A 16,889-nucleotide genomic window follows, 5' to 3' on the forward strand; every position below is an offset into this window, starting at 1 on the left:
ATTACAGTATCTAGGCTTTCAGGAGCTCCAGAACTTGCGCCACCTTGTTTGGTTTTTTTTTATACTTATGAATTTCACGAACTACAGAAAAAAATACATTCCTTACAGGAAATACAGGCTAGAAGAAAAGGAAAATAATAAGTACCAGTTTTCCAAAGTCCTCAAATTAGAAGAGGGAGGGAGAGCAAAAACACAAAGAATAAAAGGCCAATAATTACAAAACAGAAAGATATACAGAAATGTACAAAATTTACAAACTTAAAGCAAGTGAGAATTAACCTTCAAAACAGATAACCACCTAATAATGGTGGCAATCTTGGAATAGTCAAGTATCAGAAAGGAAAATTGGTTCTTACTTGCTAATTTTCATTCCTTATGTCCCACAGATCAGTCCAGATGAATGGGGTTTTTTTTTATCCCAACCAGCAGAGGGAGACAGAACTAAAGATTCACTGTACAGTACTTAAGCCACTGTGCCACCTGCAGTTGCTCAGTATGAACTGTACCTAAGTAAATCAGAAAATTAATAACTAACCCCCTACTTTATAAAGAGCAGGGTTAAACAACCTCCACACTGGAGTACTGTAGAAAATTTCTGACATAATATATACACAAAAAACAAAGTGGAAAGAATAAATTTAAGGAGGGGTTCTGGATTGATCTATGCGACTTAAGGAATTAAAATTAGCAGGTAAGAACCAATTTTCCCTTCCTCTTCATCCTCCAGATAAGTCCAGATGAACAGGATGTACACAAACGCCCTTAAACTGACAGATCCGCTCACAACACATTTTTACCAAAACCTGCTGATTCTGGAGCCCAAACAATCAGCCTGTAGTGTTTGGCAAAAGTATGCAATGAAGAGCAAGTTGCCACCTGACAAATCTTTTGCGGCACAACCAATCGACACTCAGCCCAGGATGCAGTTTGTGCCCTAGTTGAATGCACTTGAAGTCCTTCTCAGTCTGTAAGTCCTTTGCTTATATAAGCCAAAGATCACCTCCTTCAATCAACAAGAAATAGTTGCTTTCGTTGCCTTCTCTCCCTTGCCACATCCAGCAAACTGCACAAATAAATGATCTTTCTCTGAAAACTATTGGTGACTTTCAAGTACCGCAAAAGAATTCAACGTGGATCCAACAAATGAAATTCCCAAGCCTGAGGAGCAGATGCCTCCAAATTTCCAAAAGGTTGGCTCAGATGAAAAGTGGAAACCACATTCGGCAAAAAGGAATGAACAGTGCAAAGAGATTCCCCACTCCTAGAACTGGGAAAAAGGGTCCCTACATGACAAAGCTTGCACTCAGAAATGCATTTCGCTGAACACACTGGCACAAAAAAAAAAAAATAAAAAAGGTTTTTAACATGAGATCCTTTACAGAAGACCTCTTTAAGGGCTCAAAAGGCACCTTACACAATGCTCACAGTACCAAGTAAAGATAAGTGTTTCACTCCTCTGAGAAACTGAACTATGTCCGGGTGTGACAGCAGACAGGAATTATCTACCTTTCCCTGGAAACAAGCCAAGGAAGCCACTTGAATCTGGAGGGAATTCAAGGCCTTCTGGAGCCCTCTCTACAAAAAAGAATAAATGCCTGCAGAGGCACTACCCCCTGCTTGAAACAACACTCTTGAAACATCTTCAGACCTGCACATAAGCCAAGGAAGTTGAAGTTTTCCCTAGCTCGAAGCAAGGTTGTAATAACCTCCTCCATGTAACTCTTCAATCTCAACTGCCTCTGCTCAAAAGCCAAGCTGCAAGACAAAAGTGTGTGCTGCCTGTTCCAAGACAACTGAGCCTTGACAAAGTAAACAGGGAGATGCACAAACCTCAATGGACTGTCTAGCACAAGATTTACCAGGATCATTCCAGAGCCACCAGAATCACCTGCCCGTGATGAGTCTATCATTCACAGAACCCTGCCAATCAGTATCCAGGGCAAAAACACTTATAGAAGAATCCTGCTCGGCCAAGGCTTGGAGATTGCAGAGGCCTTCTGCCCCTCACTCTAGTCTGTGACGGAAGAATCTTCAAGCCTTGAAGTTTATCTCAAACACCTTTAGATCCATCTGAGGAACACCCCATCTTGAATGAATAAGACATCACCTCATTCAACAATTCCCATTCTCCGGGATCCTGTATGTGCCTGCTGAGAAAACTGGCCTGAATGTTTTCCACGCCAGCAACATGCAATACTGACAGGATCAAATTCTTCTCCACCCAGCAAAATAACCTCCGCACCTTGGGGTGGGGACATGGAACCTCTTACCTTGTGAAATCTTTCCCATTGCGTCTTTTCTAGATAGAAAAGCCTTATGCATCAAAAGAACTAACTCACCTGAAAAGGCTTCTTCTCCTTTAGGTTCCCCTTCTAAGGAATCACTGACCTCCTCAAACCCACCCTGGGTTCTTTCCAAGGCCTCTAGCACTGGGGACAACAATGGGGGAGATGATGTACCTTTCTTTGACATGCCCTGCACCATGGGAATGGTAGACAAAATGGCCATTGTTCCTGTGCTGCACAGCACAGCAACACTAATTGCATCAACTTATCATGGCACCTACTTTTTGTTCCCCCGGTCTCGTGCACTCAGTCATGGAAATTGTTCTACCACACTTCCTTCCCTGCTGCTTATACAGGAACTACACCCCGACAACTTAAGTTTGGCCTTGCATGCACCACATGCCTTGCAATTCCTGCGTGTTCCATGGGAGCCACCATTATGGAGGCGCATGTAATCTTCTCAGACATGGCAGACACAGGCCCGAGCCAAAAACAGATGTGCTCACCACTGCCAAATCCTGGCTCAACTGCCTCTCTGAGAAGTCCTTCTCTCCCTCCTGCTCCGAGAGGTGTCAAAAAATCTCCTGAGTGCCTTCTTTTTTCTTCTTAAAGAAACAAGATCCTTTCCAAAATAAATGAAATTAATACTCCCCTGATCCAAGGCAAGGAGGTCCAGGAGACGGGTAGAAGGTCAGAGAATGAGGAAGCCAGACATTGGATTTGATAGCCCTTCTAGAAAGCCAGGGCACTGCTAATCCAAGGGTCATCGCCCCCCCTACTCCACTAAGGGGATGGCCCTCACCCAGAGCCTAACACCCCTGGGAGCAATTTGGCTGCAATTTCTTTCAAATAACCTGTCTCTAACATGACTGCAGGGTTTTATACCACATCCATCTGCTGGAGTCAGATAATACTGAGCAACTGCAGGTGGCTTAAGTACCACTGTCCAGTGAAGCTTTGGTTCTCTGTCTCCATGTTCTGGTAGGCATGAAAAACACCACTCTTCAGGATTGATCTAGGGGATGAAAAGGAACTATTCACTGGAGTAGAACTGGAGTCTTAACAATTTAACCTGAAAAAAAAAGCTTACAAATGAAGCTGATCTAAGAATGCATAATTGTTTCCCTGATGTTTCAAACACTTACAGGAAAACCAGGAATTGGGACAGCAACAACATGCTGGCATAGAAGTAATAAATCTGAGATACATTATAAATGTTGGGAAAATACATATCTTCAGACCTAGAAAAAGATTATTCTTATTCTGGAAAAATTCCTCAAAAACTACATCAGATTCAAAAGCAAAACATACCATCAGAGCACACTGCACTAAAAGTACTTCCTGAGAGGACTACAAAAATTGAAAAAAGCTCCTATCAAATAGTACATGCCTTCTTCATCATCTCCTTGAAAGGTTTCTACCTGTTTCTCTAAAGACAAATAATGTGGTTTAACAACTGGTGGCATAGCATTTTCAATGCCTTGTTTATGTATCTCTGGAACATAGAGGGTGGGGGAATACTGGCCACCTGAGGGAGGTAAATCCTCCCCTGTCCTCTTGGTGCCACCTTTCTTTGCTGTATAGATAAAATCATTTCAGGACAAAAATATATTTTGGCTATTCCATTAGCTTAAGGAAGTAAGAAAATGGTGACAATCAGCAATCTTGAAATGGTACTATTTTGCAACCCATAAAGTGTTTAAAGATTTTTTTAGATTTACAAAATTACTCATGTGCCATTCTGCTATGATTTCAAATTCCTTATTACAGTGTTCAGCCTGTGACTGATATTCATTCAGATCTATTTTCTACCGAAAGCACAACTCCAGACAAAGGTAAAGAGATATAAGCCAAACCTATCCCTGTAGCAGAAGGAGAGAGCAAAATTAGTTTCATCCTTTAAATGGGGTAACTTCCAACCTGGTGGATGTGTTCAATGCTTAATTAGTCTTTTTACAGAACCATTGCTATTTTATGGCATAAAACATTAAACAAACAGTAAACCCAGCTACAAAGCAGATGCTGTGTCATGGCAGATATGCAAAAAAACAAAAACAAACAAATCAATGTGAATGGCTATTTAAGCAGCTTAAGTATTTTTACAGACTAAAGATAAGGATACTGATCTATGCTTCCCTGTGGGAGGCTTCATTATACAGAATTTAGTTTTAACCAAAACCACTTGTCACTTTCCCTATGACTCATCTGAGCTAAGTGCCAAATTACCAGGCAATGGTCTGTTCTCATTCCAAGAATAACTATGTTTAAATACAAATGAAAAACTATCAAAACATTTTATAATAAATAAACCAATGTCTATTGTAGAAAATTATTCATTGACAGAAAAACAGCACACTTAAGAGGCATGGCCCCTTGGCAGAATTACCATGGGTGAAGGAAAGAGTCAGACTGGAACCTGACTCAGAAATAGATGTTTGAGCTGCCTTCACTAACTCCATCATTGTATAAAGTTTAACTATATACCAAAGCCAAAACAATTTTGTCAGAAATGAAAAGGTAAAGCATTTATACAGCAATCCCAGCCAAAACAGTTATCCAAGTCAAATGACATAAAAATTGTATCATAAATAAAAGAAATTACAATTGTGATAGAGTAAAAGTCACTCCAACACAATTAGAGCAGCCTATAACAACCCCATAATATTAACTTTATTGGTATATGTGGGTTAACAGCTCTATTTTAAAAAACAGTCTAACCCTCATTGCCGTAACCCATATAAAAAATAATATCCAGGATTCAACTAATCTTTTTACCAGGGAAAGATCCAAGTATTAAACTTTTTATGACCTGCAGGTCAATGACTGTTATACATTCCAAGTTTTCAGGTAGTCAGATTAACAGAAACCAGAGTGAGAATATTTTCAGTCATTGGTGCAATGTGGTGGAATCACTTCCCAGTTTTCAATCCACAAGGTTTTTAGGAAGCATCTGAAAGTGTATTTATTCCGGGAGGCATTAAACTTATAACTACCTCAAGTTTTAAATGCTGTCTTCATGTGATAAATTAATATACTCCTTTAATTCATGACTGCTAGGGAGAAATCTTATCTGTTAATTTCCTTTCCAGTCCTGTACAGGTGGGTTGTTTCCCCCTACTAGCAGATGGAGGCAGACAATACTGTTTTCATCATGTGACATGATCGCCACTACTTAGGGATGGTGCAATGTAGCTAAGTTAACCCTTTGCGTGCTCCATCGCAATGACTTCCGCAAAACTGTCCCTTACCACTAATACACTAATCATTTGGGTGAGCCGCTATAGCCAGGCCACCTAGCCTTCCTTGGTAACATGAAATAGCTGTCACTTGAACCTTCAGTGAATTCAAGGCAAGCCCCTTATCCAGCCCTCCTTGAAGAAAAACTAAGATGCAGGACATTGTCACCCTAGTCTTACAAAAGGCCTCAAATAAATACCAAACAAGTATATAAGCCAACAAGGTAGAAGGTTTATGTGCCTTCAAAAGGGTAAAGATTTCTGCACAAACGTCACCGCTTAAGAGCCAAGCAGCAAGACAAAATAGAACTGGATCATCCATGACCACAGGCCCTTGAGTCAGCAGCCCCATTGATCATGGGAGATGCATGGGATGGTCCACCTAAAGACACATCAGGTACACGTATCAGGTTCTGCGTGGCAAATCCGGAACAATCAGGATGACCCGATTGCACTCCATCTGTATGTGCTGAAGGACTCTTCCTCTGAGGGCCCATGGGGAAAAAATGTAAAGAAGCTCTCTCATAGGCCAAGGGTGTACTTGTGCATAGATTCTCATGGATCCTGGCTCTCATCGCCAACTGAAGAATAGACTAACCTTCACGTTCCATTAAATCCATTTGTGGGTGGCCCCACAGTCTTTGCTGAGGAAGTCCACTTGCACATTCTCTTGCCCAGTAATGTGAGCCGATGATAGCACCTGGAGGTGCTCCTTTGCCCACGGAAAAAGCATAACTGTCTCTGCAACAACTCCCAGCTCCAGGTTCTGCCTTGCCAATTCACATAAGCCACTGCTGTTGCATTGTCTGAGGGGACCTGAACAGCCTTCCCCTGGAGCAAGGGGAGCAAATGCAGCAAAGTGGTGGGCCTGAACTCTAACCAACTGATAGACCACGAGGCCTTCTCTGGAGTTCATTGTTCATGTGCCCACTGATTCTGGCAATAAACCCCCCAACCGACTAAACTCATATCCGTTGTTACCAAAATCCAGGAAGGGATGACCAAACTGACCTCCACCCCCCCTCCCCCTCCTGAGCAGATGTGGAGGACTCAGCTATTAGTGAATTGAGTTGTGAATGAATGACCTCAAGGGAAGCCATAATCCATACTCCTGGCTCTGCAGAGACCGGCAGGACAAGAGTGAGTCCTGAAGCGGCCCCATGTGAGCTCTAGCCCAAGGGACCAAATCCAGAGTCACTGCCATCACTCCCAGGACCTGCAAATAATCCCAAGCAGTAGGAGAGGGAAGACTCAGCAGGTTCCAAATCTGCCATATCATCTTGGTCAACCTTTCGTTTGAAAGGAAAGCTTGGCCACTCAGTATTCCAGAGACTGCAAGGGCTGACATTTGCTTTTCGCAAAATTTGCCACTCAGCCCAAGCCTTCTAAGACATGGGCGCAAACCGCCTCCTGATGAGACTTGCTCAAATTAATCCATCGTCCAGATACAGGTGGACCATAATGCCTTTGCATCTGAGAACTGAAGCCATTTTCACCACCACTTTGGAAAATATGTGGGGTGCAGTTGCCAGCCTGAATGGCTCCCGCAGCACACAGAACTTCAGGTACTTCTGATCAAATATGCATGTAGGCCTTGGCTAAGTTGAGGGAGCAGAGATACTTCCCCTGCATTATCACAGCGAGAACAGAACGCAGCATTTCCATATGAAAATGAATCACCCACAGACTGCAGATCACCCATTGAGATCCAGAATAGAGTGAAAAGCTCCATCCTTCTTGGGTACCAGGAAAAAGATGGAATATTGGCCTTGGCCCTGCTCGGCAGGTGGAACAGGGATCACGAACTGCAAAAGCTATAGTTTCAGAGTTTTGCAGACCACCCATTGCTTGGTCAGAGAGGAACAAGAAGAAACCATGAATACATCACGAATGGGCTGCTGTAGGTCCAGTGCAGATAATCTTCAATACCTGCTGGTCTGAAGTAATGTGGGTCCACTCTCTGCAGAACTCCTGGAAGCGACCACCCACTGTGGTTATCAGCAAGTGGACCCTCTGAACTTCATGAGGCGGATCTTCCGGTCCCAAAGAGCATCGGATCTCGGCTTTCTGAACTGTACACAGTATTCCAAATGAGGTCTCACCAGGGCCCAATACAGAGGCAACATCACCTCCCTTTTTCTGCTGACCAATTCTCTCCCTATGCAGCCAAGCATCTTTTTGGCTTTTATCACTGCTATAGCTACCTTAAGATCATCAGATATAATTATTCCCAGATCCCGCTCTTGGTGTGCAGAACAACTTCACCTCCAATACTGTACTTTTCCCTTGGTTTTTTTTACATCCTAAATTCATTACTTTGCATTTTTTAGCTTTAAATTTTAGCTGCCCAATTTTAGACCATTCCTCGATCTTCGCTAGATCCCTCTTCATGATTTCCATACCTTCCTGGCTGTCCATTACAGATTTTATCATCATCGGCAAAAAGACAAACCTTTCTAGACAATCCTTCAGTTATGTCGCTCACAAAAATGTTGAAAAGAACTGGTCCAAGGACTGATCCCTGACCTTGCGGCACTAAACCAGTCACAGAGCAAGTCCCTGGAACCTCCACTGTGCGAATACTGGCCAAGCAGAGCAGCCCTTTCTATGCGGCTGCGTGGCACACTCTACACAGGCCCTGCAATGGCACACAAAGCAAATGTTGCTTACCTGTAACAGGTGTTCTCACAGGACAGCAGGATGTTAGTCCTCACATATGGGTGACATCATCAGGATGGAGCCCAATCACGGCAAACTTCTGACAAAGTTTCCAGAACTTTGACTGGCCCCTACTGGGCATGCCCAGCATGGCACCAACCCTGCAGCCAGCAGGGGTCCCCCTTCAGTCTTATTTGAAAGCTACAGGCAGTGCCAAAAAATAAAACGTTACGAACCCAACACCGCAGGGTGGCGGGTGGGTTTTGTGAGGACTAACATCCTGCTGTCCTGTGAGAACACCTGTTACAGGTAAGCAACATTTGCTTTCTCACAGGACAAGAAGGATGGTTGTCCTCACATATGGGTGAGTACCGAGCTGAGGATGTCCGAACATGCACCAAATGTTCCCAAAGACGTGCAACAGGCACATCAACTGGGGTGGAATTTGGGAGAGGGCATCCTGAACCCCACCGGGCAGGCGGAAGGGTGTAGGTACGTCACGTTGGAAATAAATTACGAAGGACAGACTGGCCGAAGATGGAATCTTGTCTTCCGGCTTTGTCCAAGCAATAGTAGGCTGCAAAGGTGTGGAGAGAACTCCAGGTGGCAGCCCTGCAAATGTCAGGAAGCGGCACCCATCGCAGGTGTGCTACTGAAGCCACCATGGCCCTCACAGAGTGTGCTTTGACACAGTCTTGAAATGAAATGCCCGCTTGATGATAGCAAAAGGATATGCAGTCCGCTAACCAGGAGGAGAGAGTCTGCTTACCCACAGGCTTCCCTAACTTGTTAGGGTGGAAAGATACGAATAATTGAGTGCTTTCCCTGTGGGCAGCTGTACGGTCTAGGTAAAAAGCTAGAGCTCGTTTACAGTCAAGAGTATGCAGAGCCTGTTCTCCTGGACTGGCATGGGGCCGGGGAAAAAAAAGGTAGGTAGTATGATGGATTGGTTTAAATGAAAATCAGAAACTACCTCAAGTAAGAATTTCGGGTGAGTGCTGAGTACCGCCTGGTCCTGCAGGAGTTTAGTGTAAGGCGGATAAGTAACTAGAGCTTGTAACTCACTAACCCTGTGAGCTGAAGAGATAGCCAAAGAAAAATCACTTTCCATGTGAGATATTTTAGGTCACAGGAGTGAAGAGGCTCGAATGGTGGTTTAATGAGCCGACCGAGAACCAGATTAAGGTCCCAAGAAGGGGCCAGAGGACGTAATGGTGGCTTGATATGGAGCAAGCCCTTCAAAAAGCATGTTACAAGGGGTTGTACTGATATAGAGACATCCCGATATCTATATGGAAGGCGGCTACTGCACTGACATGCATTCTGATGGAAGATGTCTTGAGACCTGACGCTGACAGATGCCAGAGATAGTCCAAAAACTTCGGGATTGGACAGGAAAAGGGATCAAGGGACTGAGAAGAGCACCATGATATGAACCTTTGCCATCTATAAGGGTAAGATTTTCTCGTGGAAGGCTTCCGTGAAGCAATCAAGACACGGGAAACTGGATCTGAAAGGTTAAGTGGTTGAATGCTTAACCTTTCAACATCCATGCCATCAGGGACAAGGCCTGAAGATTGGGATGGCGTAAGCACCCGTTGTTTTGAGTGATCAGAAGCAGGTCCTTTCCCAAGGGAATGTGCCTGCGGATGGAGAGATCCTGAAGTATGGGAAACCACACTTGGCGTGGCTAGTGAGGCACTATCAGGGATCATGGTTCCCTTGTCCTGACGTAACTTCAAGAAAGTCTTCGAGAGAAGAGGAAGTGGAGGGAATGCATAAAGCAGACCGGTTGCCCATGAGAGGGAGAATGCGTATCTGGGCTGAGAATGTTTGCTGCGAATGAGGGAGCAGTAATTGTCCACTTTGTGGTTCTGAGGGGACGCAAAGAGGTCTGTTTGAGGATATCCCCATTGTTGGAAGATGGAGTTCGCTACAGAGGGGTTGAGAGACCACTCGTGCGGTTGAAAAACGCGACTCAGCTTGTCTGCCAGAACATTGTCCACTCCCGGCAAGTAGGTGGCCCAGAGGTCCATCAAATGGAAAAGAGCTTCTGCCCAAATCTGTGCAGCTTCCTGACACAGAAGGAAGGAGCCTGTGCCTCCCTGCTTGTTGATGTACCACATGGCCACCTGGTTGTCCATCTGAATTAGGATGACCTGATTTTACAGGCGATCCTGAAAAGCCCTGAGAGTGTATCGTATTGCTCGAAGCTCTAGGAAATTTATTTGATGTTTGGCTTCCTCTGGAGACCAACAGCCTTGTGTCTGCAGATCAGCTACGTGGGCCCCCCGAGGTTGGAAGCGGTGGTGAGAATGACTTGAGGATTCGGAACCTGAAAGGGCAACCCTGGAAGAGATTGGTCTGATTTTTCCACCAGGCGAGAGACAGACGAAGTGAGTCGATGATGTGGACAATGGCCGACAGAGGCTGAGTAGCTTGAATCCATTGTGACCTCAGAGTCCAGTGCATGAGTCTCATGGCCAAGCGGGCCATTGGTGTGACAAGGACTGAGGACGCCATATGTCTGAGAAGGCCGAGAAACTGGCGAGCGGTCACAGCGCGCTGAGACTGCAGCTGGTGAGCGAGAGACACGAGAGTTAGTGCTCGTTGTCGAGGCAGGAAAGCCTTTGCCTGGAAGGTGTCCAAGTCTGCCCCAATGAACGACAAGGTTTGATGTGGGACTACATACGATTTTTTGTAACTGACTAGAAATCCTAGCGAAACTAGAGTGTGTAGGGTTAGACTGAGGGACGACAGAGCAGCTTGCTGAGTTGGAGCCCTGATTAACCAGTCGTCCAGATAGGGGTAGATGTGAACACTTTGGGTTCTGAGGAAAGCTGCAATGACTACGAGGCATTTTGTAAAGACTTGTGGTGCAGATGCGAGGCCAAATGGAAGCACTCTGTATTGATAGTGCTTGGGGCCTACTAAAAACCTCAGATACTTGTGATGAACTGGAGTTATCGCAATGTGGGTGTATGCGTCCTGGAGGTCCAGAGAGCAGAGCCAGTCGCCTCTTTGTAGAAGAGATAGAAGCGATCCCAAGGTTAACATCTTGAACTTTTCCCACTGGAGGTACTTGTTGAGAGCACGTAGGTCCAGAATTGGATGAACACCCCCCGATTTTTTGGGGATTAGAAAGTACCGGGAATAAAACCCTAGGCCTTGCTGAGTGTATGGAACGGGTTCTATTGCTCTTGACTAGAGAAGGAGGGAGACCTCTTGATCCAGAAGAATGGAGTGATCGGATGTTAGGGAGTCAGGCGGAAGGGCGAGAAAGTTCATATGATAACCCTGAGCAATGATTGCCAATACCCATTGGTCGGATGTGATTGAATGCCACATGTTGTGAAAATGGCACAGTTGACCTCCGACTGGTATGTGCGACAGAGGAATCTGGCTGCTGCTCTCCAAGCGGAAGTCAAAAACCTGAACCAGGCCCTGGTTGGGGAGCTGCTTGGGGTTTTTGTTTTCGGGTTTGGCGAGACTGTGGTTTTTGATAAGGTCTCGTAGCACGGGATCTGGCTGGTGGCGGGTAGGACTTCCTTGGACAGTAAAACGACTTCATAGAGTCCTTTCTAAAAGGCTGCTTTGAGGAGAAGTCGGAAGGGATCGAAGAGAGCTGCTTGAGGGTCTCATGATGGTCTTAATTCAGCCACCGTCCGTTGGATCTGTTCACCGAACAGATTATCTCCTACACACGGTAGGTTGGACAACCGGTCTTGCACTTCTGGGCGAAGGTCAGAAGACTTGAGCCAGGCCCACCGTCTCGCCGAGAAAGCAGCTGCAGACACTCTGGTAGAAGTGTCAAAAATGTCATAAGATGTTCTGATCTATGCTTGCCTGCCTCAAACCCTTTGCTTACAAGGGTTTGTAGTTGGTCTTGGAATTGCTGAGGCAGGGAGTCTGAGAAGCCCTGTATCTGCTTAAAGATGACCCTGTTATATTGGGTCATATAAAGCTGATAGGCAGCAATTCGGGAGATAAGCATGGCTCCTTGGAAAACTCGTCGACCAATGTTATCTAGGAATTTTTGTTCCTTGCCAGGAGGGGTAGACAAGTGAGGTTTTGACCTTTTTGCCCTCTTTTGTGCAGACTCTACCACAACCGAGTGGTGATCAAGCTGTGATTTTGGAAAGCCTGGGGCTGACTGAACTAAATAAGTAGTGTCAGCCTGTGTATTGGAGCAATTGATCCAGGATTTTCCCTGTTCTTTTTGAGGAGATCGAGAAGGACCTGATGAATGGAAATAGAGGTGATCACCTTGGGGGCATCCAGGAATTGAAGTAACTCCATCATTTGGTGCCTATCATCCTGTTCCATCTGTAGTTGAAAAGGAACCAATTCAGACATTTCCTTCACAAAATTTATAAATGTGAGGTCCTCTGGAGGAGAACGCTTTCAGTGGGTGAAGGTGGTGAAGGGTAAGTCATCGGTGTCTGATGAGGTATCATCACCCCAAGTATCATAAGGATCAGCAGATTTCCCTCTAGGAAGTAGAGGGGGTTGGATACCTGAGGGTCCCGGTCTAGGCTCTGAAGGAATCGGAGGAATTACCGGAGGCACTGATGATGACATCGAAGGCACCGGTGCAGGCATCGAGGGCATCGATGGATGACTCTGTGGCGCTGATGGACGTATTGGCATCGATGGCTGAGGCAAAACTCCCGATGGAGGGATGCAGAACGGTGTTTCTCCTCCCAATGACGCTGTCAGCGGGGAGGGCATCGGAGCCATCGGAGACCCGGAACCCATCAGTGGAAAGGCGGCCATCAGCACCTCCATCCTGGATAGCAGTGGTACCAGTTCTGCTGGAATCGGGTCGATGGTGGGTTCCACACTCTGTGCCGGTGCCAGAGGAACCTGGAGACGTTGCATTGCCGTTGCAGCCGGTCCAGGTCTTCTCGGAGTCCTGGAGCAAGCAGCCCCGACTCCGGAACAGAAGAGGGAGGCAGAGGCATAGCCAGAGGGACCACCGTTTAAGGCGGAGTCGTGGCTCCCGAACCCCGATCGGGTGAGGGTTGCCTCGGTGACCCGGTCGCAGGAATGGTCGGTGCCTTTCCTGGACGGGGCTTCTTTGACAGCGGCTTGGACGATGGCGAGGTCGATGATTTCGCTCCCTCGATGGTCTGAGTCTTACGGTGTCGATGGTTATGTTTTTCCCTGCGATCCTCTCTATCCTAAGGGGGAGTAGAGGGTGTCAATGGCCGTGAAGTCGTCGATGCTGGTCGGTCACCGATTGGTGGTCGATGCCAGCACGAAGTCGATGGTGCCGGTTCCGACAACGTCGATGCAATTGATGGGAGTCGGGGTTTGAGCACGGAAGAGGAGTTCCATCTTCTCCATTCTGGCCTTGTGACCTTTTGGTGTCATTAGGGCACATTTGGTGCAAGTCAGGATATCATGCTCATGGCCGAGACACATTACACAGACTTTATGGGGGTCTGTGATAGACATGGTGCGAGTACAGTCCGGGCACCGATGGAACCCCGACGCCATTGCCATTGAAAAAAATTGAGCCGCGGTACGGTCGACTGCCTGTAGGCCGCGAGGGCCAAACTCGACGGTAATAGACGGAAAAATGGGTAAAAACTTACCGGAGTACCGCAGTCAGAGAAAAGTTAGAGGAGGGAACCCTGTGGGGCAATTTAACTTTTAATAATTCCATGAGGAAAATTCCTGTCAGGAATCTCTTCAGAGCTCCTTTACCATGAGGCTACTGCTGCGTGGAAAAAAGAAGACTGAAGGGGGACCCCTGCTGGCTGCAGGGTTAGTGCCATGCTGGGCATGCCCAGTAGGAGTCAGTCAAAGTTCTGGAAACTTTGACAGAAGTTTTCTGTGATTGGGCTCCATCCTGATGATGTCACCCATATTGAGGACTACCATCCTGCTTGTCCTGTGAAAAAATTGGGCCTGTCCATTTTCGATTAGTGGCTGAGATTATCAGCATTTCACCCCCCACCCAGAGTAGACTAAGGGCTGCCTACCCATCAAAGACTCACCGGAAAATCCTTCCTGTCTGCAGTTTCCAACCACTGCCATCTCAGACGGCACAACGGTGCTCTCTGATTTTTTTTTTTTTTAAACTTTACTCGGGGTAGAGAAAATCACAGACCAAAATCCTTCTCTCAGGAAACTCTCTCTGCTCTGTCTTTTCTATCTTTTTTTTTTTAAAGGGCTAACCTGAGCTCAACTGGAGACCTCTCTGGGATTGGGAACTGGTAGATGGACTTGCATTGCTGGTCATAGCCAGTAGCCTGGCCCCAAGTCCAATCCTAAGATCCAATGTCACTCTACTGCACCACCCTGTCCTACCATCTGTGGAATCAAACAATACTTGATTCTACCTATGATGCACCACCCCAAGTAGTGATGATGTCATGTGAGGAAAACAGACAGTGTTGTCTGCCTCTATAAGCTGGTAGGGGGTTTCAATCCACCTGTACAGGACCTGACTGGTGCAGCAGGATGAGATGGAATATAACTTTTAAAAGTGTTGTATTTTTTGTCTTGTGATTTGTCTGTCTAAATTTATGCATGCAATTATGTATGTTGTTTAACTGTAAGCCACTTAGACCCTAAAGTAAGTGGCATACAGATTTTTAAATTAAATAAAAAGAGTTCTTTTCCAACCTAAGCTCTAGTCAATAACACACCCCTTGACTTGACTGCAATTGGCAAGTTGGGGGCATACTAATTCATTTTCTTCGTGAATGAGGTGGCCCATTACCCAGAAAGTTAAGTCAGTAGTTTGAATTGAAGCCGTGCCTGAATGGGTAGCCAATGTAGAGATTTTAATAATTGCATCATTCTGCTATGTTTAGAACACTTGCACACCACCCTTGCCTAGATCTATAGGCAATGGTTGTGTGACATGGTCTTTGTATTGGTCTCTAAAATATTCAGGAGAAAGGTGGTATGAACTGATAAGGGAAGGGAAACAAGCAGCGGTCTGAAGTAGACAGGGGAGGTCACCAAGTGGCTTAGCCAGAGAAATGTTCCTGCAGCACCATGGTAGAAGCTTCACTTTAGAATCTGAGGGCAGCAAATTCATTTCCTGAGATTCCCATTTGGAAAAATTAAAAAGTTAGAGGCATACTTAGATTAGCAAATATAGAGCCTTCCCACATGGCAAGTATGTTTATTAATGATATGGTCTCTGTATTGGCCTCTATTTCTCATTTTTCCAAATGAGGATCTCAGGAAATGAACCTATAGCCCTCAGATTCCAAAGTGAGGCTTCTACCATGGAGCTGCAAGAGCATTCCTCTGGCTAAGCCAGTAGGCGACACCCTTTTACTTCACATTGCTCTTTGTTTCTCTTCTCTTATCACTTCAACCCACCTTTCTGTTTTAAAGAGCAAATAGCTTTTCTAAACATACTCATCTTCTATTATCCCAGAAAAGGTTTAAGATCTTGTCAAAAGTAATAAATGTGGAGGAGGCCATACATATTTTCAGCAAGCCATTTTTCAAAATTGAAATCCCAACCTACATTGGCCAGGTTCTTGTTTTCTCTCCATTAAGTAACTTCATCTCACAGAGTTGCCTCGGATACATGAAAGATGGACATTATTCATGTGGACACTTTAATAAACCTTATTTCCCAAAGAAGCAGGTTTTACCTTGGTTGTCAGCTTTTTTTTAATAGTCTCCTCCAAACGTTCAGTCTGAGTTGGAGGGCCCATCATTGTTCCATGCTCTAATGTCAAACGATCCATCTCATTCTCTAGCTTCATGCTCTGGGTAAACCGCTGTGTGTTAAAAATTGAAAGAGGGAAACACATGGAGACACAAAGTTCATGTGGGTGGGCATTATCAGACCACAGTGCCTGCATCAGTGCATTAATGGAACTAGCAGAGCATCATGGGATGTAATAACCAAGAAGCAAGCCACTATTCGTAAATGAGACCAATACATTTTTCTACCATAACACATTATAATTACAAATACAAAAATATGCACAAGACTATTAATGGAGGTGAGGCAATGTGCTCTGGAAATTGCACTATAAAGGCCCATAGAAGAGCAATGTGTATTCTAGAGGGACTAACCATACAAGTAGGCTACACAATTTTACATTGCGGCTGGCTCTGGGTTGTAAAACCTGACTGTTTTGGCCAAGTTTTTGAGTCTCAACTCTGGTTTCTACTGCTATGGAAGTATACTCTCCCTAGTTTAGTGGACCTTTAATTACTTGTTTTTAATGTTTTATTGTTATGCTTGTCTGATTAGGCATTTTTTGTACGTGAATTTTCCTGTTCACAGCTCTGTGAATAAATCTTTAATGTATACCACTGATCACAGTAAAACCTTAGCTTTTAGTAGACAACATATGAAAAGCTGCTCCTCTATTCAATTGGCATCACTGGTCAACAAATTAGTACACATTTGATTTATGAGATAACAAAATCTGTGTTGTATTCCATTGTATACTGTATACAGCCCATTAAAGCAGCAAATATATAGGCCTGGATTTAGGCCTAGGTAACTGCTTCTGGCACCAAATTTACATAGGCAGAGTGCCAATGCTTTGCTGTGCCATTTATCCAGGCCTGAAGTTGCATCACTATCTTCATACAGGTGCCAGCAGCAGAAACTTCAGGAAGGGAATTCAACAGAAGGCCTGTAAACCCTCCCTCACTCAGGGCCCCGTGACACCCCATCCTTATCACGGGTTTCCATGGGAGGAGGGGGCAGGGCACT

At 45.2% G+C, this 16,889-nt stretch overlaps 1 protein-coding gene across 7 annotated transcripts in view; it reads right to left on the reverse strand.

The window, feature by feature from the left end:
- The window catches only part of TUBGCP2 (tubulin gamma complex associated protein 2), a 158,751-nt gene that overhangs the window by 12,228 nt on the left and 129,634 nt on the right, over positions 1–16,889 (reverse strand). For all 7 annotated transcript variants that reach the window (XM_029609584.1, XM_029609587.1, XM_029609585.1 and 4 more), the window contains one exon: positions 15,808–15,936. In XM_029609584.1, coding sequence (XP_029465444.1) covers positions 15,808–15,936 — 129 coding nt within the window. The remainder of the gene's footprint in view (positions 1–15,807; positions 15,937–16,889) is intronic.

The sequence above is a fragment of the Rhinatrema bivittatum genome, chromosome 7, assembly GCF_901001135.1.
Source record: "Rhinatrema bivittatum chromosome 7, aRhiBiv1.1, whole genome shotgun sequence".
In the NCBI taxonomy this organism is placed as follows: domain Eukaryota; kingdom Metazoa; phylum Chordata; class Amphibia; order Gymnophiona; family Rhinatrematidae; genus Rhinatrema; species Rhinatrema bivittatum.